General features: G+C 32.4%; 1 protein-coding gene across 3 annotated transcripts in view; it reads left to right on the top strand.

The window, feature by feature from the left end:
* Window positions 1–285: 285 nt before the first annotated feature.
* Window positions 286–24,543, top strand: part of CDH18 (cadherin 18) — a gene marked incomplete at both ends in the record, with an annotated part of 309,905 nt that continues 285,647 nt past the window's right edge. For all 3 annotated transcript variants that reach the window (XM_081296232.1, XM_081296234.1, XM_081296233.1), the window contains one exon: window positions 286–513. In XM_081296232.1, coding sequence (XP_081152358.1) covers window positions 286–513 — 228 coding nt within the window. The remainder of the gene's footprint in view (window positions 514–24,543) is intronic.

The following is a 24,543-nucleotide window of genomic DNA, read 5'->3' as shown; positions in this document are numbered from 1 at the left end:
TATATAATTTTCCCTCCTTTCACTAGGTAGAAAATGCTTACCTGTGTTCTCCTACTGTGAAGACTTGGAATCCTCAGACAACTACAGCTTTGATTCTCCAAGTACTTCAGGATGTAAATGTGGTCTGATCTTTCCCTGATGGGCAGTTAAATCATGGACTCACTGAACAATTTACTTTGGACTGTCCTTCCAAAAGATGCTTTTGCTTCTCTCTTGAATGCTCATTAAGCATTTTTAGCTGACAAGGAAGAAAAGGAAAACTGTGAACTGGCAAGTTATCTTACAATGAAAATTACGAGCACATCTTGCATCTGTCCAGTCCTAGTGTGTCTCTGTTTTGTGCAGAGGTGTTATGGAACTGCTCACCACAGCTCCATCAAGGTGACCAGAAACCAAACCAAACACATTGAAGGTGAAACAGAAGTCCACCATCGTCCCAAAAGGGGATGGGTGTGGAATCAGTTCTTTGTTTTAGAAGAACATATGGGACCAGATCCACAATATGTTGGAAAAGTAAGTTTTTTAAAAAAAAATTGTTTCCTATAGTTTGTTATTTTTCCTCTCCTGAGAAATTGTGTGGTGAGATGAGAATGGAGTTGGATACGATTTGAAACATGAAGTGATTTTTTTTTAATAGAAAGCTATACTTTGTATTGGAGAATTTAAGGTATTTGTAAAAAATGAACACTATCAATGATATTGCGTCTCTTTTAAATCTTTTCCAGAATATTGAAATGTGCACCCTTTACTAGAACATTAGTGCCTTTTTTCTTTTCTTAAGTAGGAAGGCTTAGTCAAAAACACAATTAAATTATTTTATAATATTGCAAAAGTACATTAGAATATGCAATGTCACTTATTGAAGCATTTATGTTTATTGGTAACTTTTTATCTCTTGCTAGTGCACAAGAGGCTAAAAAGTTAATATGAACATAATATCTAATATGTTTCTGGCGATTGTTACAGAAATATATTCTTAATCAGCCTTTTGAAGACATTAATATTTTTCTAATTCCCCCAAATTGTTGATAGATTTAAAATACAGAGTAAATATGGACTAGTAATATGGGGTTTGAGAAAATCCCAAAATATTATGGGGCAGAATAACCAGTAATATCAGAATAAGTTATCTTTCTCTAAAAAGTACAGATAAGAAAATTCAGTAGCTTATCCTTATCTTCAGAAAACTGTCTACTCAGTAGCATGGGAGAACTTAGGTATATGTCATTTAGGTTCTAGAATAGAGTAGGAGGTTGAAAAGCTTAATTCTGATTAATTACTGATCTCTGGAAGCAGCACACAGATTTATTCTGTTACCTATGGGAGAAAGCAAGCACAGCAGTGGAATCACCCTGACTACAGTGGTTCAGTGGCTTCTGTTACCCTGATTGACTGTTTCTTCTCATTTTATCACTATTACTGAGAAAAAAAAAATACTATTCACAGACCATGTCTTCTACCCCTGGTCCAACAAGACTGTATTGCAGCTGTATTTTCCATACAACACAGGAGCCATGGTGTCAGAAACATAAGAAAATATCTGAAACAAGTCTATCATTTCCTCATATGCATAATAAAATGAGACAAATGACTCATGTCACTGAATGCTATTTTCCCCTACAAAGTGTTGTATGAAAGACATGAAAGCAAATGCACTAATATTAATACAAAATATATTGAATTATTAGCAAATCATTTTTGTTTTGAAATGCAAAATACATTTCTATAATCATTTTATTTCTTGAAAAGAAGAAAATAAATGGGAACCGACAGAATTGGTTCTTTTGGTGGGAAATAAGAGAAAGACATTTTATTATCAACTTATTATGCTTATTTCTTTTCATTTTAATTTCACTAAATAACAAATAAAATTTTCTGGAAATGGGAGAGAAAAGAGCAGATAAATTTTATTTTCTTTTGGCATGCACAGTTTTGGTAGAAGATACAAACTTAATCAGAAGATGGATTCTAAACAAATGTTCTGAGATTGGGGGATGATGAATATATGAATGAGTGCACGTCACAGATCTGTATGTGGTGGAGGCTTGTGATCTATTGCACTCAGTGCAGGACCTGTGAAATTGTTATCCATTTAACTTTTTGTAGTATCAATGGACAGATGGATGTGCATGAAGGGCCACATTGAGTATGGCCCAACTTATATGAAATTTAAATAATCAATGCTAGTATATACAGCTGCAACCATTCATTTATGTATTATGAGTGCTGCTTTCATTCCACAATAGCAGACTTGAGTAAAGTTGAAACACTGTGGGACCCACAAAGTTGAAGATTTTTAGCCTTGGCCTTTATAGAAATGTTCTTGAGCTCCTGGGTAAAATGTTTGCCACATAGTGTACTGGGTGTGAATGCCTTTGGGTGCAGTACTGAGATTTTTATTTTTATGCACTGACATTTACCAATATGTCAAATATAGTAATTCACAGAAAAGCATACCATGAGTTACAGGCTTTGTAACCATGTTAATTATTATAATTATTTGAAATTATTGGAAAAAATCTTTCTGGTCAGTGGTTTTATTGACAAGAGTTTTCAGAGGTCTTCACAATTTTTATCGGTGTACCTTCCTGTGTAGTTTACTTAAAAAGTGCTTACTAGTCTACTTTGTTGTTCTTATTTTGTTGCTATTACATGCAAAAATAGAACAAATAACCCTCTGTGCACATTATTTAGCGTACATATAGGTAGAACTATAAGAAAGATTTCCAAAGTAGGATTCTATTCACATATAAATAAATATAATCTTGGTAAAAATCACTAGATTCCTTTTATAGGTGTTGAAGTATTTTATACTTTTATCAGTGGTGTATTAAAATGAGTGATTTTCTTCAGGTATGCCTTCAGAGATAGTTGTAAAACTTGGAGTTTTGCACATATGATAGGTGAAAAATAATATCTGTGCACTTTTAATATGCATTTCTCTTATATTTATCAAACGCAGTCACTATAAGAGAAATGCAAATTTATTTAGGAGAATTTTAAAAATTTTATTCCTTAATTTAATATTATTTTCTTGATGTCTTTAACATGGTAGAGATATATTGTTATATTTATAGAAATATATTAGTTTTTTAAAGTAAGTTATTAATAATTTTTTATAATTATTTACATTTTGAATTGATTATGCTATTTTCTTTAGTAGGAATTTAAGATTTTAATAGATAACAAATTCTTATCACTTTTTGGTTTAAACTGCATTTTGTTTGATATCTAATATCTGAAGCTTAAGTGAGCTGGACTTCAGAATAAGAGACGTTCAGAATAAAACATATTCTTTGGTCCTTAATGTCTTTAGTTTATCACTCATATTAGAAAGATCACTTATCAAATAAAAAATAATTATTAAAAGTAGAAATCTTATGGTATAGATATTAAGCTACAATTTAAGATATACTATTTGGTGACTAAAATATGAATTTAGGGCTATATTATATATAGAGATCATATTTACCAGCAAAATATATCCAAGATATATAGGTTATAATTACGGAATGTGTTGAACTCATTGGTAATATTTAGGAATGTTTAAATGCATGCAATTGATACAGTTTAAAAAGATACATTAAGATGATAATCTATTAAAACAAATCTGCCTAAAATATGCTTCATATTATTTGATCAGTATCTGCTTATGATTAGATAGATATTATACTCCATAAATACATATTATATTCATTTCAGTAATGTAGACAATTTATTTAACTCACCATATATATTTAAGAAAGGAAGATATGTTAATTACAGAGTGTTTGTGCACGGACATTGTCCTCATCACATGATCTGGCAATTAAATAGAGTAGAAGTAAGCATTATAAACAAGAGAAAGAACAAAAAGTGTGTTTCTGTATAGCAGCATGGTTTAAGCTAAAATCATCTAACCTACTTAAAATTTTTTTCTTAGGTATTTGGTATACTGAAATTAAAGATAGTTTTGATAGTAATAGGAGTTTTCATTTTTTTTTCCTGAATTAAAAAATGGATTATATTCTCCACAATCACTTTTTATATTTAGGGAGTATTTTCTTACAATTTAGTATTTTCCCTTGGTTATAAATCATAATATGATGAAAATATTACTTATGTCTGTTGAGAACTCGACTACTAAATGTCTCTCATTCTCCTTTCCACTTGTCACTATACATGTAGGAGTAGATGAGTGTATATTGAAGATAATTACTGCCAACTTCCTTTGTTAAACAAAAACAGAAAAAGTATAGTGAATAAGGAAGGAAGTCTAACAGTATAAAGGTGCCACAGTCTGGCTGGGCACAAAATCACGAGCCACTCACAGCCTTGTAGATTCACACAGCAATTCTTTATTCCCGAAGTCTCACCGGCACTCTACACGCACGTTCTGGGAGAATCCACACTTTCACTGGGCTCTGCATCCCGAAATACTCTCTGAATCCCGGGAGAACTCAAGGGGAACTCAAGGAGCAGGCGGGCGCCTGAGGCAGCAGGATACACCTTAAACCCGGATCCGCCCTAAACCCGGATCCGCCCTGGTCCTTGAGCAGGGTCACCTTTCTCAAACATTCATGCAATGTCACTGCAAATGACCTGGGTCCAAGGCAAGCCCATTTCCACAATGGAGAGTCCTCCCTCTAAGCATCATGGGGTAGGCTGACAAGGAAATTGCCATGCGTCATTCTTACTTGGCTATGGCTCTCAGCATAAAGGAACTAAGAAAAGGCTTTGCAGAATTATTCCAGGAGAAAAAAAGCAAGGATGTGAACAAAATTTGTCTTGGCAGTGTCAAGGAATAAAATCTAAGATAGCTGATTCTTTAATGGAAATAACTTTCCAGTATATGCAGCAGGAAATTCCCCTCTCGTCATAATGATTACTGATATTTTTTCTGTATATATTTATTTTTTTACTTAGAGGATAACCACTATTTAATGTCTTCTCATACTGTATATTCAAATTAAATGAATGACTTTCATGTTGTAGAGAGAATAAATCATGAAAAAAATGGTAGAAATGTCAGTATTTTCAGAAAAATATAGCTTTAATGTCATCATGAACTCTGAATTAAAAAGTAATGCACAGCACAAATGTTGGCAATTGTCACCCAATATTGTTCAAAAGATAATTTTGTTCACTTTTATCATAACTTCATTGGAATGGACAATTCCATGTATCAGAATATGATTTTTGAGTCTTATATATGACAATGTGATGACATAATCACGTGGACTTAACTATGAGTCACAGTTCTTCTGTGCAGATACAAACATTTTTTAGTCATCATCTAGAAATTTGTCTACTTGGATCTAGACCTAAAAGAACCTGGATGCAAAAACAGGAAATTTATTTGATAGATATAGCATTAATTTAATTTGCAGTAGTATAGGAGTTGTGTTATTTTTTTTTCATTGTTGTTGTTTTTAAAATTTTTTGATATAGTAGATTTAACCTCAGAATGCCTTGTTACTGAGCTATATCACCAGTTATATTTTATTTTGAAACAGGGCCTCACTGACTTCCTGAGGGTTTTGAAAGATGTGGAGGCTTTCACAAACTTGCTGAGTCTGACATCAAATTTGTGATTTTCTTTTCTCAGCCTCCTAAGTCACTGGGATTTCAAGCATGTGACACCATGCCCTGCAAAACTTCTTCTTCTTTTTTTTAAAAATAAATTAAATAAGATTTTATTGTTAATTATATTTTTAGAGAATAAGTAGTATTTTATTTGAATAATGTAGAAAACATTTAAATTCATAAATGTATTTCCCAATGTCATCAGTGCAAGACAATACATATTAAAAACAGCCTATACATATGTATTCACATTGTAAACCTCATATTACTATTAAAACACATTCTCGTGTGTGTGTGTGTGTGTGTGTGTGTGTTTTGTGTGACTGTATATCAATGGTGATGAAACAGATTTTTTTTCCTCAAAGGGCATTTTGCTATAGTTGAAGACATTTTTTTTTTCACTGTAGTCACCTTGTCTATTAGCTACAATTAGCACTGGTACAAGAGTCCATAATACTTAAAAGGCCTATGAAAATGTTTTGATTCATTTTCAAAGTAGAATAAAAAGATGAAAATGAGTATATTTAGTTTGTAGTATCTTGATCTTTCTATCAATATAATTGTACATTGATTTTTTAACTAAAAAAGGCCCTAAAAGGCAAAAAGATCAATGGTCCATGAAAATTCTGGAGGCATTTCTTCTTTTTGTGAAAGTTACTGAGTATTGAACCTAGGGGTGCTTAACCACTGAGCAATATCACTTTGAAGTTCATCTTCCTACCTCAGCCTCCTGAGCCAATGGGCTTACAGGCATGCACCACCACACCCAGAGGCATTTATGAGATTTAGTTGTGACTCTTCAAGGGGTGAAGCAGCTGTTCTTTGGTTAGTAGAGCCCAGGGGTGCAGCTAAAGATACTGTAACACATAGAACAACTCCCCCACAAAAAAATTTCTGACCCCAAATTGCAATAGTGGCAGGGTTGAAAAACTTTGTATAAATGTACATTTAAATGCACATGTAGGTGCATGTGCATACATATAAATAGGCAAGTTTTATTTGTATACTTATGCAAAATGTTTTATCAAGTGCATAATTCAAGTCCGCAGAGCCATTCTAGATAATATCAGTGAACATGGGTGCTGGAGTGATATTGATTGAGCCACAGAAATGTTTGATTTACTTATGTTATTTAGTTTACAATAGGAATACATTAACTATATTATTTTAGTAATAAAAAATGCATTTCAGAATTATAAATTAACAAATTCTATTGAGTGTTGATTATCAAAGTCATGGAAACAAGAGCAAAATTTATTAAACAAATCTGTTCTATTAAAGGAAAGTTTTCTATAATCCTTCCTGATTTCTCATGTTGCACCAATACCACCAGGATAGCACAAACAATGACACTCTCAGAGGATGATTTTGTTTGATTTTGGCTTGTTTTGTTATCAATGTATTTATTTATTGTATTTGCAGAAAAAAATAGAGTTTTCTACTGTGAATTCTGTTAGAGCTGGATTTTGGCTACTTAATAATAATTATCAAAACAATGGAGTTCTGATTTAAAATCCCATACACCAAATGTGCACATTAGTATGTGTCTTCCTATTTATCTTTTTTTTTTTTCGATCTAATTAGTTATACATGACAGTAAAATGCACTTTGACAAGTCATACATAAATAGGGTATAATCTCTTATTCTTCGTGTTGTATAGAATTTCATTCTTTAAGGCTGAGTTATACTCAATTGTGTGTATATACCATATTTTCTTTATCTATTCATATGTTGAAGGATGCCTAGGATGGTTCTATATTTAAGGTGTTTTGAATTGAGCTGCTATAAATATTGATGTGGCTGTACCACAGTACCATAGTACTGTGTTGATTTTAAATCCTTTGGGTAGAAACTGATGAGTGGGATAACTGGGCAAAATTGTGGTTACATTATTTTAATGGAATATTATACTATTTTTCTGACATAATGCCAAGTCATACTAATAATCAAAAATGACAAGGTAGGATCATTGCACTCTTAATTCAAATATTGTACATGTGTGCTTTCATTTGTGGGATAGGTGATAAAATATTTTATTACAATTTCATATATCAATTTTTTGATTTGACACTTACAAGTTAAGTTCTGGAGTAGAGTTCAAAATTATATGTTTCATCTAAGTTTTATGTTTATAATTAAATAATTTATCTACAACAGTGCTTTTCTTTACAAGTTTATGTCAAGTTTTTTTTTTTTTTTGGTCAAATATTCTTGAGTATTTTGTCTACACTGTTATGGAAATGCCATTTATCCTCTGTCTTTCATCATCACATAGAATAAAAATTTAACTTTTCATTAGTTTATTCACTCTGACAATTTCTATTTTCAGTGCAATGGTTTCAATCTTTTATATTTATTGTTATTTGCATTTTCACCCATTATTGTAATTTATTTTGTATTTCTCTTCCAGAGATTTTCTGTCAAATTGTTTTATTTATCTTCTTTGTTCCCTTGTAATAGCTTCTCTAGGGTTTTACCTAGGCTGTAGTGGAAGTTGTATGTTTTATATTTTGACGTAGTTTGTGGCTCTCATTTTTTGCATGTTTTTAATTTTGTATGTAAAAAACACATCTCCAAAGTAGAAGAAAGTTCAAATTTCATCTTGTTTTCTATTTTTTACATGCTTAATTGATTGTTACTTTTAAATCCCAAGTAATCATTCTTCTTATCATTGCTATTAACATTCATGTAGTAAAGTATATGTTTATTTATAACATTAAACTACTTTGCTAATAACATCTTAATCCAATTTAAAATTCACACATTTACAGTTATCTTAATGCAAAGCCTTAAGATAAACAGAATTTATTTATTTTTTTCATATTATGTTTGTCTTCATTAAGACAATGTTTTTCTTCATTAAGTTATTTATATATTTTACATTATTATTGAAATCATTTAAACCTTAGATCTTACTTAAAATTATCCACATTTACCAATGTTTTTGTTTCTCATTATTTCAATCCCATTTTTTTGTTTCTAATTTGATTTTCTTAATGACTACAGTCATCTTCTAGTTCATGTGTTGTTCTCCACATGGGCAGTTATTAAGTGTTGCAAATACAAGAAATATTTTATACATTGAGTCTAATGTATCTTTGTGCATGTCTGTGTGCAAACTTCTCCTTTATTTAAAAGTTGTTTGGATTGGAATCCATCTTAGAAATATATTAACATAATTATCTCTTTAAAGAGCCTTTTTCCAAGAAGGACACATTTTGATGTTCTAGGGATTAGGACTTCAGTGTATTTGAGGTCTTCAGGGACACAGTTTAATCACAGGAGTCTGAAATCAGTATTTTTTTTCTAAATTGGAATTTTAAGCTTAATTATAGAAACACCTTGCCTTAGTTTCTTTGAATTTGCTACTGATCCATTTATTGATTCTGAAAATTCTTTTTTGGCATTATTTTATTGTTTATTTATGGCTTACTAATGAATTTTCCATCTAAAATTAGTCCTTGTGACCTCAGCCTCTTCATTTAAATATGTATATAAGATTGAAGATACTATAGCATTCTACTTTTTTTAAAAAAATTTTGATACAATGGCTCATCCTTTCTTGTTGTTGCTTCCATTTTTAAAATTCTCCTAAACTATCTATTTTTTAATTATTCTTAACCACCTATTGCATTGTTCAATTTATTTGTTTTTAGTCTTAGTTTATTTTTGCATATTTGCTTATTTCTTTTGTTTACATACACTGTTCCATGGAGATTTGATCCTGTCATACTTTCTAAGTGTTTGCATAATGCTGTTCTTTAATGGTGTGTGAGTGAGTTGAGTTAATTGAGGATTTTGTGGGGGTCCTTTCAAACTATAGTTTCAGAAATATCACAGAGAGCCATATATCTTTTTATCTGTGGGCAAAAAAATGCTTAATAATTTTGAAAAAATGCTAACAATTAATTCTTAACAACTGATTCCATATACTTAATATAACAACAACTAAAAAATAAATCTAATATATCTTTCACCTGGATTGCACTTTGGGGTTTTAATTTCCTACAGAATTTTTTTTAACTTGCACAAACATTTAATTCTATACAGCTTCCTAGTTACTTATCTAGGGTGATAGGTATATTAAACTTTTAATTCATTGTCAAGTATTCTGGCTTTCTTGAAATATCTCCTTTCCAATTGTACACATGGAGGAAACGGAAATCCTTGTTTTCGAATCATCAGGTTATGAGACTATAGATTCTCCTTGCCAGAGCTCATGACCAGTTCAACTTCCTCAGAAGGGACTGGGGCTGGCTGCTAGTTGGAAATGGCTTCCCTGTACCAGTATCTTCCCTTACTTTCTTTGCCCCCAGTGAATTATCTTTCAGTGATTCTAGCTCAGTTGTACTATATTGTCAATTTTAATATTTGTAGACCATTTCTAATTGCTAATCGAAGTGTCTTTATAAATGTTGCCTAATGTTTTTTAGTCATTATCTTACTTCAGGTTTTTCTTTGTACAAAAACAAGACTTGGAGTAAATCTTTTTTTTTAATATCCCTTCTGGAAATAAACAAAAGTGTTCTTTGACTATGTTTCAATATCTTTTTGAGAATGTAAAGATGAATGTTTCTAAATGTCTAGAAACATTTTAAGATGTTTCTTAATTGTAAAATAGATATATTTATTCCAAAAATGTTATTTCTTTATTAGTATTCACTCATATATTTTATCAATTTTTTTAGATGAAGAAAGAAAAATTTTTAACATAGCCCTTATTGTATTCAGGAAAAAAAAATCTGTTCTGTTATTTGATTGACATTTATTCAATGAATATTTGAAGACTTATTTATATTGAACCTAATAAAATAACATTTTTTTAATTTGAAAAGGAAGCCTATAGGTCCTTTAGATACATTCAGTTTTGTTCTGTTTTGTTTGTTTTCTTTCATTAAAAACCAGACATTCATCATAGGAGTTCCAGAATGAAATATAATCAATTCCTTCCCTCTAGGATTTCTAATGTTTCTACATGTCGTTTACTTTTTACTATATCCTTAGAAATAGAGCAATATATGCCTTGAAATATTTTCCTCCATTAGAAAATAACATTAAATATAAAAATAAATGTATACTAACTTCATTGTCTTTAGTTTACTTTGTTTGGAGCTACAGATTGATTACTGTTGAGTTTATTTGATAAAGATTTATGTCTAATTGGGATTTTTTTATTTCTTCAAAATATATTGAACACATCCTGCTTTTTGGTCATTATGTTGAGCATTATAATAAACAAAGTGGGGGGGATATTAACATTAAACTAATATTCACACAAATAAATATTCAACTACAAACTGTGATGAGAATCATACAGGAAATTGTACTTGCTGCACAATATAAAGCCTAGATGTTAACATCTACAAGAACTGAAGGAAGAATACTTTGAAGAAGGGACAGACAGGCTGATATTTAAAATGGAAGAGCAAATTATCAGGTTAAGAAAAGGAGTGGGCTTGGAATCAGGGTGTATCCAGGCTGAGGGAGCATAAGCAACAACCTGAGTTGAGAGATACCTTATGCCTGGAAGAATCTGAAGAAGACCTAACACCTGTGGTTTCCGAAGTTAGCAGCAGAGGAGAGAGAGAAGCTAGGCTCAGTAGACTCAATGCCACAGGTCTCTCAAGTAAATAATTGTGAACATAATATTCAGATAGATGTCAAGGCATTGTTAATGTTAATAAGAAAAGTATGTGGCATATTTGTGTATATTAATAGATTTAATATTAAGAAATCACTCTTACTTTTCTATGAGAAACTAGACTGTAGGAAATAAAAATGTTAGGAAAATTATATGTAAGTTAATTTATATAAAGGAGTTAACATACTGCAATAGCAAATAGCATAGTTTTCTTATTTTTTCATAATAATTTTGTCTAGTATATGAGGCTTTGACCTTGGTAAGTTCAATATAGAGGACAGAAGTTTATTATGCATGTCAATATAGGTGGATGAATATGTTAGTTTCTATTTTACTTCAAATGTCACTGTCTTAACATGAATAATAATTTTACTAAGAAAAATCTGCATGCCATATACTGTGCTTGGTTGTAGATGTCATTAATCAAATAGCTTCAATGATTGATGAAATTAGGCAAGAAGGGAAGACAGTTTTGAGAACAAATGATTGTATTATATGCTAAGGGTGCTAACAATGTCGGGCATAGAGGACAGTGGTACAAGGAAGAATGGGTGCACTTGACTTTGACCAATATACAGAAGGCACTTCAGAAGAAAAGCTGAAAGAGATATGTTGCTATTACTATAAAACAAGACAGACAAGTTTGGCTGGTGAAGAGTGAGAGTGTGGAATTTTAAGATCTACATATGAAAAGGTGACTGAGTAGATTTCAAGTACAAAAAAAGAATAATTGGATCACTCTGTACCTGTTGACAAGTAAGAATGGGAAAGATGCAGGAGATAATAGATGAGCCACAGCATGCTCTCCTGATATTATCCAAAAATGTACAGTGATGCACTGAAGTACTTCTAGGTGGAAAATGACAAGAAACAACAAGACAATATTGGCTGCAGAGAGGGTACTTTACCTCTTCAAAAATCTAGACTAGAATGTGATAGTTGCAAAAGAAATTGAAAGGAGGAATCAGGAAAAATAAATAAACATAGATTTGAATAATTCTTTTTTGCTGTTGAAAGTGAAGAATGAGAAGGAAAGACCACGTAAAGATGGTCTGCAGTCTTCTGATGGTACTGAAGGGCTAACTAGTAAAGGAGGAGTCTCACATCTGGGAGTGAGGCTGCTGGGGTTGAACAGGCTGTGTCCAGGATTCAGGTAGGCAGACAAAGAGACATGCACACACTAGAGGATGAGGGCTGAAGAGCAGCAATGAGAAAAGGGGTTGAATGGATGATTGAAGATATAGAGAAACATGCATCCATTTCTTTTTTAGATTAGAATTTTGGGGAGCACATGATTTTAAGGGCAAGAAAGGAAGAAAAAATAATGATTGTAAAATTAAATTCTACAGAGGAAGCAGAAACAACAGCGTGGAAGTAAAAATCACAACCGACAAGGAGAGAGTCTCAAGGAATAAGTGGACAGAAATAATAAGTAGAAGAATTATATTGTTTCAGACAAATTTATACCTGGGTGGTTATTTTCTTCTTTATAGTTTTAGTGGTGCTCCAGAGCTGCGCTGTACTCCAAAGTGTTGACTAGGGATAGAGGAAGGCTCTGAACTAACACAAACCCTTTCAGCCTTTGGTTATTTCTGATATAGACCTATTAATCTCGCAACATCATTCCCTCGCCATTAATGATCCAGGGCATGTAAAAAATCTGATATTCCTCAATATGGTTCTGAATTCTTCTCCTGTGCTTTCATGATTTATGCAATGTTTGTGTTGGCTAGTAATCTCCTGCTGGCTCTTGAAGGAAACCATGTTAAATTAGCTTAATAATAGGAAGTAATTTATTAGCTTGCTAACCTGAAAAGTAGAACATGCTTCAGGCATGTGTAGAATCAGAGATACAAATGATGTGATTAGGATTCTAACTAATCCCCTAAAGTGACAAAATCACAAGGCATGTGAGGACTAAGTCCAAAGATTTGCAGCCAAGAGTTCAGTCAGTTGCTGTGTGTTGCTATATAATGGATCTTCTTCCTTGAAGCTAAGTGTGGACGAGTTTAAAGCGACAAAATATTCGTAAAATTACAGATAATAGGGTCTATCTTTTAAGACATATCATTTTTAGGTACTAGTTTATTGGTTAAAAAAAAAACTACACTGATTAATTTAAGCAAAACCTACCCTGATTAACTTAAGCAAAAATGTAAGTGCACACAAGTGTGTGCGCACACAGACACACACAAATAAAACATAAAAATATAAAATGAGAACTGGGGTTGTGGTTCGGTGGTAGAATGCTCGATTAACATGTGCGAGGCCCTGGATTCGATCCTCAGCACCATATAAAAATAAATAAATAAATAAATAAATAAATAAATAAAGGTATTGTGTCCAACTACAACTAAAAAATAAATATTTTAAAAAACTTATAAAATGAGAGAAATTTATGTTGTTCAAAATCTCACATCCTTCTTTGAGGTTTTCTCTCTTTTTTTTTTCTTAAAGTTTTTTCTTTGATTTTTTCTTTTTTCCTTTTTTTTTTTTTTTTGTTTTAATGACTATTGCTCAGGGCTGAAGCTAGTAACAGTCAAAATGTGCCAAAGAACTTAAGTCATTATAGTATATTCACACAATATGAAATCTGTTCAAATTGTGTGAATATACTATAATGAATCCTGCTTATATATAATTACAATATATTTATTTAAAAAGTAAGAATAATAGTAATGATAATAGTAATAGAAAGGAGATCAGTAGAGAAGAGCAAGCAGATCATGGAGAGAGAGTTAAGAGGGATAAGGAAGGCAGTGAGGAATGACATTGATCAAATTATGTTATATGCGCACACAGATATGGCATAACAAAGCCCAGTATAAGTACAATGAACCAATAATAAATTAAGTAGTTACTTCTTGTTGTCAACATCCATATTAGACAGAACATATTTAGACCAATAAAGGAGAAATTTTGCCACATTTACAAAGTATATGCAGAAATAGCAGTCTGTGAAAATCATATAAATGCAGGGGCATGTGGAATGAGATTAAACACTAATGACCATAAAAAATAATTGTAATATGGAACAAATATTATAAAGACCAAAAGAGTTATGCCTTACAATTTTTATTCAAATAACATTTATTGTTTGGTTTTTGTGTGGAAAATCATCAATTTAATAACTACTAGACCCATTTTCAAAATAATTATTATCACTTATTAATTGTGAAAATTAATGGATTTTTACTGCAAAATTTACAAAGTGCAATATTATGCCTTGGTCACATCTACCCTGCCTTCTGCCATCTCTTTCCCTATTTCTTTCCCTTCTTTATCTGATATTGCTTCCTGTCCCTTAAAGTCTCTTCATTTGCAAGTCATTTTAATTTTTTTAAAATTTTCATATATGGGAGAACTTGTAAAACTTGTTTTTTCTGTGTCTTATTTCTCTTAACATGATGTCTTTCACTTGGAATAATTTTCCTCCAAGTAATATGATTTCATTTTTCTTTGTTGATGAATAATATTCTACTGCATACATACAAATTATTTTCTTTATTCAATTATCTCTTGATAGGCACATGGGCTGATTTCATATCTAAGTTATCATCAAAAAAGCCACCATAAACATGTACATGCAGGTATATCTTTTCTATACTTTTTTTTTTTTTGGTTGTATACTCAAGAATGGGACAGCTGGGTAATATGTGAGTTCTCTGTTGTATTTTGGACATGGTATGTTTCCCCAAAGCTCGTTAAGTTGAAAACTTTGTCCCAGGGGCAGCACTGTTCAGAGGTTGACCTTTTGGAGAGTGATTGGATCATGAAAACTGTAACCTCATCACTGGAGTAATCAGTTGGTTGGGTTAATTGTTTAACTACTGGGAGGGGATAGAAACTGTATACAGGTGAGAGCAACATGGAGGAAGGAAGTCACTGTAGGTTGTTCTTTTGCTGTTGCATAAATTTTAATTTAATGTAATATCCTGTCAATTATTCCTCATTTCCTGAATTTTGGAAGCCATACTCAAGAAATCACTTACCATACAAATATCTTGAAGTGTACTTCCTATGTTTTCTTCTAATAATTGCTAAGATTCAGGGCTTACTTTAAGGCCTTTCTCCATTTTCGGTTGATTTTTGTACAAGGTGCAGGATTGGATTCTGTTTCAATCTTCTGTATATGGATATCCAGTTTTGCCAGAACCATTTTGTGAGTAGGACGTCTTTTACCCAATGTATGTTTTAGAATCTTTGTAGAGAACCTGTTGTAGATGTTGGCTTATTTCTGAGTTCTCTGTTTTGTTTCATTGGTCTACAATGCCAATAACATTCTGTTTTGTTACTATGACTCTGTAGTATGTTTTCAGACCAAGTACTGTATGCCTCCAACATTTCCCTTCCTGATCATGATTTCTTTTTCTATTTGGGATATTTTGTGCTTTTATAAAAATTATATTTTATACTTATTTGGAATAAGTAATTGGTATGCTCATGGAGATTGCATTTAATTTATACATTTCTTTAGTTATTGATTAATAATAATTCTTCCAATCTAAGAACATGGGTGTCTTACCACTCTCTATTGTCCTATGTTTCTTTTTTCAGAGTTTTGTAGTTTTATTGTAGATTTATTTCACCTCCTTGGTTAAGTAAATTCCTAGCTATTTTAATTGAGACTATTGTGACTTGGATTTCTTTGCTCACTTCCTACTCAGAGACTTCATTTTTATCCTGCTACTTTGCTGAGTTTAGTTATCAGATCAAGAGTCTTTTGGTGCAGTGTTTAAGGTTCTCAGTGTATAGAATCATATCATCAACAAAAAGGAATAATTTGACTTCTTCATTTACTATTTCCATAACTTCTAATTTTTTCTTTTCCCTAATTGCTTGGTTTAAAATTCTTAGTACTAATGTGAATAAGAGTGGTAAGCTTGTTTTATTCCTGATCAGAGAGGAAATGTGTTCTGTTTTCCTGCACTTGGTATGATGTTGGCTATGGATTTGTCATGTGAGATATGATTCCTGTAAATCGAATTTACTCAGTACTTTTATTATGAAAACTTGTATTTTATCAAAGGCTTTTTCTGAAGTTTTTCAGATGATCATGTGATTTTTATCCATAATTCTATTTGTGTACAGTATTAAATTTATAGATTTGTGTTGATTAAGATATACTTGAATCCCAGAAATGAAACCAACATAATCGTGGTGATGTTGAATTTGATTTTCAAGTATTTTGTTGAGGTTTTTCATATGTGTTTATCAGTGATATTGGTCTATAAGTTTATTCCTTTTTTCCCTTCCTTTTTGTATTTGTTTTTGTGTACTTATGAGGTTTGGGAAGCAAATAATGGTTTCATAAAATAAGTGTAGATGGAAGGGTACCTTCCATTTGAATTATGGAATAGTTTGAAGAGTATTGTTGTATAATTATTTTAAAATCTGCAAAATTTTAGCAGTCACTTTTCTTGATCTGTGCTTTTCATTGTTGAAATACATTATATTATGGCTTCAGCATCATTAACAACTTTCAGTGTGCTAATACTTGTGATTGTTTTATCTTCTTTGTGAATTTCTCCCTGGTCAATATATTTTGATGTTTTCTCCTCTAATTTTCACACATTATCAATTTCTCTGAATAGGAGTACCACTACTCCTGCTTACTTTCAGGTTTCATTTACTTGGACAATTATTCATCATCTTTTCACTTTTGTGTATCATTATAGGTGAGGTCATTTTACTCTTGTTGTTCCTGTCATTTTTGTGGCTTTTCGTGGGACTATTTTCAATATCCATATTTATTTTTTACCATCATTATTCACCTAGGGTGTTTGGTTTTTTGCCATATTAATAATATTTGTTTCTTTTCTATTTCTCCTTTGTGTGTCTAATCTTTTTTTTTTAATTTGTTCTTCTTAGATATATATGACAGTGGAGTGTATTTTGACATATACACAGGTGGAGTATAAAGATTCTGTTCTTGTAAATGAGTGAGTTGGGGTTAAACTGAAGGAAGAACCAAGAGAAGATTTCAGCTGTAATACAGCCCATATAACACTCCAGATATAGTTGTGTCTGAGTATTGCCACTGATACCCTTTTCCTTGGATTTACACTACTAATGCAACACGGCTACTGCTTTGCTATACTTGTTATCACAACACTGAAAAATACCTATCTTCCTTTTGAAATTCATATTTCTTGATCATCTATCAAAGTTCCAGACAAGACTCTGTCCTTCCTTAGCTGTGGAGTAGTGGTCTTCCAGCCTCAGGTGGAGAAGATGCAAAATCTGAATTCTAAATGTCATATAACTAAGAAAGAACTCTGTCTGCCTGAATTCCCAAAGTAGAGTATCAAGTATTCAAAAGCAAATGGGTGCATATAAAAGGTATAGATTCATGTAGACACACAGGTACAACTAAAATTTGTTTAGAGTTTCTATCCCGATTAGGAATGTTTAATATCTTTCAATTTGACTTCATCACTTTATTGTTACATAACCAAGATATATCAAATGTAATTTATATTACTTTAAGACAAATAGAAACTCAGAAAAATTAGAGGACTGGTCTTTTGTAAACTTATTTGCCCACCAATCTATTTTGAATAAAAAGGGGTTTTAGTTGTTAGGTTATATGTATGAAACTTAAGGTAATGATTCATGAACTTGTTCTGGAACATCTTGTCTACTTGGTAATTGCCCTTTCAGTTCATTAACTACTTTGCATGCATGAGTTCTCTCTACTGCTATATCAAAATTATGAGAAGTATCAAGCACATTTATACTATTCAAGGCAGTATAAACTATCTTTAATTAAAATAAAAGAACACTAAGCTGAAAGGAAATGATATAAGACAGTCATATACATTTTGCTTGGAATTACATTTCCTTCTTACATGATTTATGGTTTTTTTGCTTTCTTTTTTATTTTTTTCCTTTGTTGTTGTTGCCCTTAATCCACAGTTGCCTATGTTACTGAATATTATTTGAACCATGTTATTTTTGCTCCACTGAATTAAATTAACCATGAGTATTTTTTAGTTTTATTAGTATTTGTATTATGTTTATATGGAAAAGGATAGCAATACCTAATTAAACATCAATTATTAGCACAAACTATATCAAGTAAATATCAACATATTACTTGAGGGAAGAGCCCAGTATTTAATTCAGCTGTCAGAGACCAAAGACTCTTTCTGAAGAGCTGTTAATTTACACATACATTGTTTTTTATCCTTGCTTTTCAAGTGCAGTTTTCTTGAGTCTGTAACAAATGTTGAAAACAAGAAACAAGATAATAACATATACTAAATTTGGGTTAATGTGTAAAAATAAGTCTTAAATCTGGTGTATGTTACTTTGTGTCACATATCAATAAGGAATGTAACTATCTATGGTTCTTAAATTTCATTGTTTATTTGAATCTGGTGCGTATTTTTAAAAATCCTATTGCCACAGTGAATCTTATCAACATGTTCATCCACAGGAAATTAATTTAAAAATAACCATGGGTAAATTGCAGAAAGATCAATAGAGGGAAGTGAGCAAGGTGTGGGAGAAAGGAAGGAGAAGGAAAGGTGTTTGGGACTGAAATTGAACAAGATATATTCCCTGCTTTTATAATTATGGAAAAATAATTCTACTGTCCTATATAATTAAAAAGAACAAATAAAAAATAATTCCAGTGTCAAGACTGTATAAGATCATTGAAGTCTGGAAAACTGAAAATAGGAGACTGAAATCAATATTTATTAAAGCTACAAACATGCAACTAAGTTAGTGTTTATATTTGAAAATCACTCATCTTTAGAATCATTTTACTAAATTAATCACATTAGATACAATAATACATTGTGTAAAGTGTCATGGACCTTTGAAAGTGTTAGTAATCACTATTCTGTCTTAATAATTGACACACGGCAAATAGTGACCATCTTATTGAAGCACACACACACACACAAAAAAAAAAAAAACGTTTTTTTTCATCATCTTATATAAAGCAGCAGGCTTTTGGTGAAATTTCTATGAAAGTATTCTTCCTGTTTTAAAAAGATACATATAAATGAGATAGAATACTGTTTTTTCTCTCTCTATATATATGTCTTCAGATAATCTTTTCAATTTATTATGCTTTTGTAGGCATATATGCAAATGTATATATTATGTGTACATCAATTATTTGGATTGTCATACACTAACATGTTTATTTATGTGATGAATGCACTTAATGGGAAAACTAAACAGTACAGAACAATTATAATAGAACGGACATTCTTCTTCTTTCTTACAGTTGCACACAAAGTCCTGTCTTAGACATAAAAACCAATTTACAACACTTTTGCTCTTTAATTTTAAAATTACTAGTTTATACCTTGATTTCTTGCTATGGTATATGAGTATCTAATGGTTTACACTAATTATACATCTTCTTCTCTTCTTATGTTATCATTAATTAAATTTCTTTTTTTTTACTTTTCTTATAATTTTTTAATTTGTTTTAATTAGTCATATATGAATTCACTTTAATACATCATATATAATAGATTATAATTTCTCATTCTTCTGGGTATACATGGTGTAGAATATCACTGGTCATATAGTTATATATGTACATAGGGCAATAATGTTTGATTTTTTAAAAAAAGTTGAGTACCCCTAATATATAAAGTTTGTAATGCCACAAAATCAGTAATCTATTTGGAAAAATCCATACCAGACATTGAGTAACATGTCACAGTCAAAACGCAGGAACACTGAAAGTATTTTGTAAAATTATTTTCATGCTATGCATTTAAGGTATATATGAAACAAAATGAATTTCAAAATTAAACTTGGATTCTCTCCCTAAGACTTTTTATTATGTATGTATATGTGAATATTCCAAATGACAAATATAAACAGATTAAAAATGCTTAAAGTTCCAAACACATCTGGTCCAAAGTATTTTTGAGGACAAATATACAAAATCTATATGTAATATGCTGGCACTATCACCAGGCTGCAGTTATTTCACAAATTATATACATCACCTACATGATGATACAATGATTCCTGGACTTGGCTTTAGAAAGCATTCAGCTGGATTATGTGCTTGGGTGACCTTCATCACTGTTCCCTTTGGTTATGTAATTGTGACATCTAAATATATTTCTTTTAAAATGTTGTTACATATTTTGCCAGGAATAAGTACAGTTGTGACCAAATTGTCTCCCTAGCCATTGAATGTTCTGCTTTGATTGTATTCATAATTAAAATCTCCACAGAGTATATTTTTTCTTTTTCTTTTCCACTTTTGTTTAATTAGTCCATTATATTTGCACACCTTGATGGGATTCATTCTTATGTATCCATACATGCACACAATACAACAATATAATTTGGCCAGTATCTCTCCCCAGCACTTACCTAAACTTTTTCTTTCATTTTTTAAAAATTATTCTAATTTGTTATACATGACATCAGAATGCAATTCAATTCATAGTTCATATATTTAGCACAATTTTTCATTTCTGGTTGTACACAAAGAAGAGTCACACCATTCATGTCTTCATACAGGTAATTGGGGTAATGATGTCCATTTCATTCCACTGTCTTTCCTACGCCCCTACTCCCTCTCTTCTCCTCCCTCCCCTTTGCCATATCAAAATTTCCTCCATTCCTCCCATTCCCCTTGCCATCTGCTTTATGGATCAGCATCCTCATATCAGAGAAAACATTCACCTTTTGGATTGGGGGATTGGCTTACTTCACTTATCATAATATTTCTACAGCTCCATCCATTTACCTGCAAACACCATTATTTTATCCTATTTTAATGCTGAGTAATATTCCATTGTGTATATATACCACACTTTCCAGCATCCCTTCTCATCTAATAGATGGAGTGGTCTGCTGTTTGCTGCTACCACCCTCCCCCCAGGATGGTAAAGGTTATTAGGGTGGGAGGGTTGGTCTTGGGGACCTGGTTCCTGGAGATGGAGTATAGTACTTGCTGGACCTGAAGGGAGATTGCACCCAAAGGATCTCTTTTGGGGCCCACTAGTTTGATGTGGGCATCTGGTCTTATCTCCTTATATCACCTGTGGATCTTGCAATTCTTGATTTCTAACTTAGTCTCTAAACTGTACCTCACTCACCCCCACCCTTTATACTTCCTAATCAGGAACCTTTGTCCCCAGAGATCTTGTGCACTGTGCTCTGGGGGCTGTGCACCTCTTGTGGAAGAGCTGTTTTATATTGAGTAGTTTAGGCCACTTTTTTTCAGCCTGGTTTTGTGATCTACACACTGGCCAGAGACTGGTTGCCTAGCTGCAGGCAATGTGTCATGTTAGCTTCTGTTGGGGGAGAGAGGAGATTTGGGGACTTTGGGTCCTTAATGTTGTTTCTAATCCCCAGCCAGTGTTCCAAGCTGGGACTGCATGAACTAAAGATGGGGAAGAAGGTGTCCAAAGGAGGAGGTGGCTGCTTTTAGCTATAGGCTATCGGTTGTGTGTGGGGGGGTGCTCTAGAGGTAGTGTTGAGAGATGCAGCTCTGTGGCATGAAATATTGTGGCTGGTGTCCATCACTAGACCTAGCACAGTGTCCCCAGGTGCAGGATAATGTGTGCAGAGGACTATGGCAGTGGTTGCAGTGCCCCAAGATGGAGGCAACTGGAGGAACACCACTGGTAGATGGGGATCCACACAGGAGTGGTATCCATAGTTCCTGTGCATGGGCTGCTGCCAGGTTTTCTGCTGTGGGAGCTACAGCAAAGAGTCCTGCATTGACATTGAGGCTTGGACACTTGCTCGTAAGTGGCAGCCGAGATTCCTGCGTGGAGTAGTTGTGGGGGTCCTCTAATCACTTGCTGAGAAATAGTATTCCCACTATTTGAATCCCGGATCCAGGTGCGTCAACGGAATGCAGTCTCCCTCTATATTGCCCACCCTGTTGGATCCATCTCCAGAGAGTTGGCTTTTAATTGTATAATTTTACCAGATTATCTGGTCAAATATATTTTTAAATAACAATGGATTTTACAAAACATATTTGAGAAAATATGCTCATCTTGAATGTTTCTGCACTGTCTATACATGGCAGTGTTATGTTGCACAGGAGTGATTAGAGTGGACATTTACCCTATTTCTTATTTTAGGGTTAAAATGTTCAGGTTTTTGCTATTGGGTTGATATTAGTTGTGGGTTTTTTACAGATTCTCTTTATCAGGTTATATATCTATATAAGGCAATGAGTATATGTGGAATATATGCTGAATATATTTTGGGGTTTGTCAGACAGATTTTTTCTTCACTCGTTAATGTGACGTACATAATTTTTTCCTTAGATTATTATAATGATAGATTACATTTTTTTCCAAAATTTGAAACAGACTTATATGCCCAGCATAAATTCCACTCAAATTTTTACTGCTTTTCTTAGTGCACTAGAGCTAATCCTAATTGTGGGTTTATTTTAACATAATCATACTAGCATGGAATATAATTTGTTCAGCTTCATTTCCCAATATCTCCCCTTTACCTTTCTTCCTTCCTCTCCCTGTTCCCTTTCCTTTGCTCTATTGGTCTTCCTTACATTTATCTATCTATCTATCTATCTATCTATCTATCTATCTATCTATCTATCTATTTCTTTCTTAAATTAGTACTCTATGCACACACACAAAGGTATAACTCACCATGGTACATCCATACATGCACACAACACAACCTAGTCAAGCTCATTCCTCTCCTTTCCCATTCCTCTCCTTTCCCATTCTTTCTTCTTCCATATAAGGGCTATTCCTAGGCTCCAGTGACCTTCCTTCTGTTTCATGAGGTTCCCTCACCCCTGTCCTTTCCTCTTATGTTTGCCTATCTTCTGTGCATGAAAGAGAACAGTTGACCCTTTACTTTCTGATCCTGACTTATTTCACTTAGCATGATGCTTTGCATTGTATCCATTTTTAACCAAATGCCATAATTTATTTTTCTTTATTACTGAGTAAATCTCAACTATTTGTATGTGTCACATGTTCTTTATACATTCATCTGTTGATGGACCCTTGGGCTAGTTCCATAACTAGGCTACTGTGAGTTGCACTTCTATGAACACAGATGTGGCTGCAGCACTCTGGTATGTTAAGTATAGACTTTGGGATAAATATTGAGGATTGGGATAGCTCTTTCACAAGGTATTTCATTCCTAGTTTTTTGAGGAATCTCCATACTGCCTTTCAGAGTGATTGTACTAATGTGCAGTCCTACTAACTGTACATGAGTATACCTTTTCTCCTACAGCCTCATCAGAATCTATTGTTAAATGTATTATTAATGATTACCATCTGATTGGAGTGAGGTGAAATCTAAAAGCAGTTTTTATTTGCATTTCCATAATTGCTAGAAATGTTGAACATTTTTTCATAGAGTTGTTTGTCAATTGTATTTCTTCTTTTGAGAATAATCTGTTTAGTTTTGTCCATTTATTAATTAGGTTGCTGTTTTGTGATTTCTGAGTTCCTTATATATTTTGAATATTAATCCCCTGCTGGGAGGGCAGGTGACAAAGATATTTTCCCATTTTGTAGGCTTTCTCCTCAAGCTCATGTTTCGTTTTCTGTGAAGAAGTTTAATAATTAGATGCCATCACACTTATTGATACTTGGTTTTATATCTTTTGTTTTAGGAATTATGTTAAGAAAGTCAATCCCTGTGCCAATATGTTTAAGTATTCAGCCTGTGTTTTCTTACAGCAGTTCCCATGTTTCTGGTTTGATTTTTAAGTCTTTTATCAACTTCAAGTTGACTCTTGTACAGGGTAAGAGATATATGGGTCTAGATTCATTCTGTTACATAAGGATATCCAGTTTCCCCAGCACCATTTGTTAAAAAGACTATCTTTTCTCCAATGTATGTTGTTTGCACGTTTGTTGAAAACCAGATAACTCTATCAATGTAGATTTATATCTTTCTTTTATTGTATTCCTTTGATCTTCATTTCAATTTTCATGTCAATAACATGCTATTTTCATTACTATAGCTCTGAGGTATAATTTGGGATCCTGTATTGTGTGTGATACCTCTAGCTTAACACTTATTGCTCATGACTGCCTTGAATATTATGGTTCTCTTATATTCTTCCAAATAAACTTCAGGACTTTTTTCCTGTTCTATGGAGAATGTCATTGTATTTTGATGATGATTGCTTTAAATCTGGGTAACACATTTAGTAATATGAATATTAATTTTGCCTAACCAGAACATCTTTTTGTCATCTTCTAAGGTCTTCTTCAATTTCGTTCTTTAGTGTTTCATATTTTTCACTGTAGGTTCTTCACATCTTAGTGATATTTAATCCTCAAGTTTTCTTTTTTTTCTTTTTTAAGGCTATTGTGAATGGAATCAT

The sequence above is a fragment of the Spermophilus citellus genome (assembly GCF_964194105.1).
Source record: "Spermophilus citellus genome assembly, chromosome: 1".
Classification (NCBI taxonomy): Eukaryota; Metazoa; Chordata; class Mammalia; order Rodentia; family Sciuridae; genus Spermophilus; species Spermophilus citellus.
The sequence above is the reverse complement of the archived record's forward strand: the minus strand, read 5'-3'. Positions and strand labels throughout refer to the sequence as shown.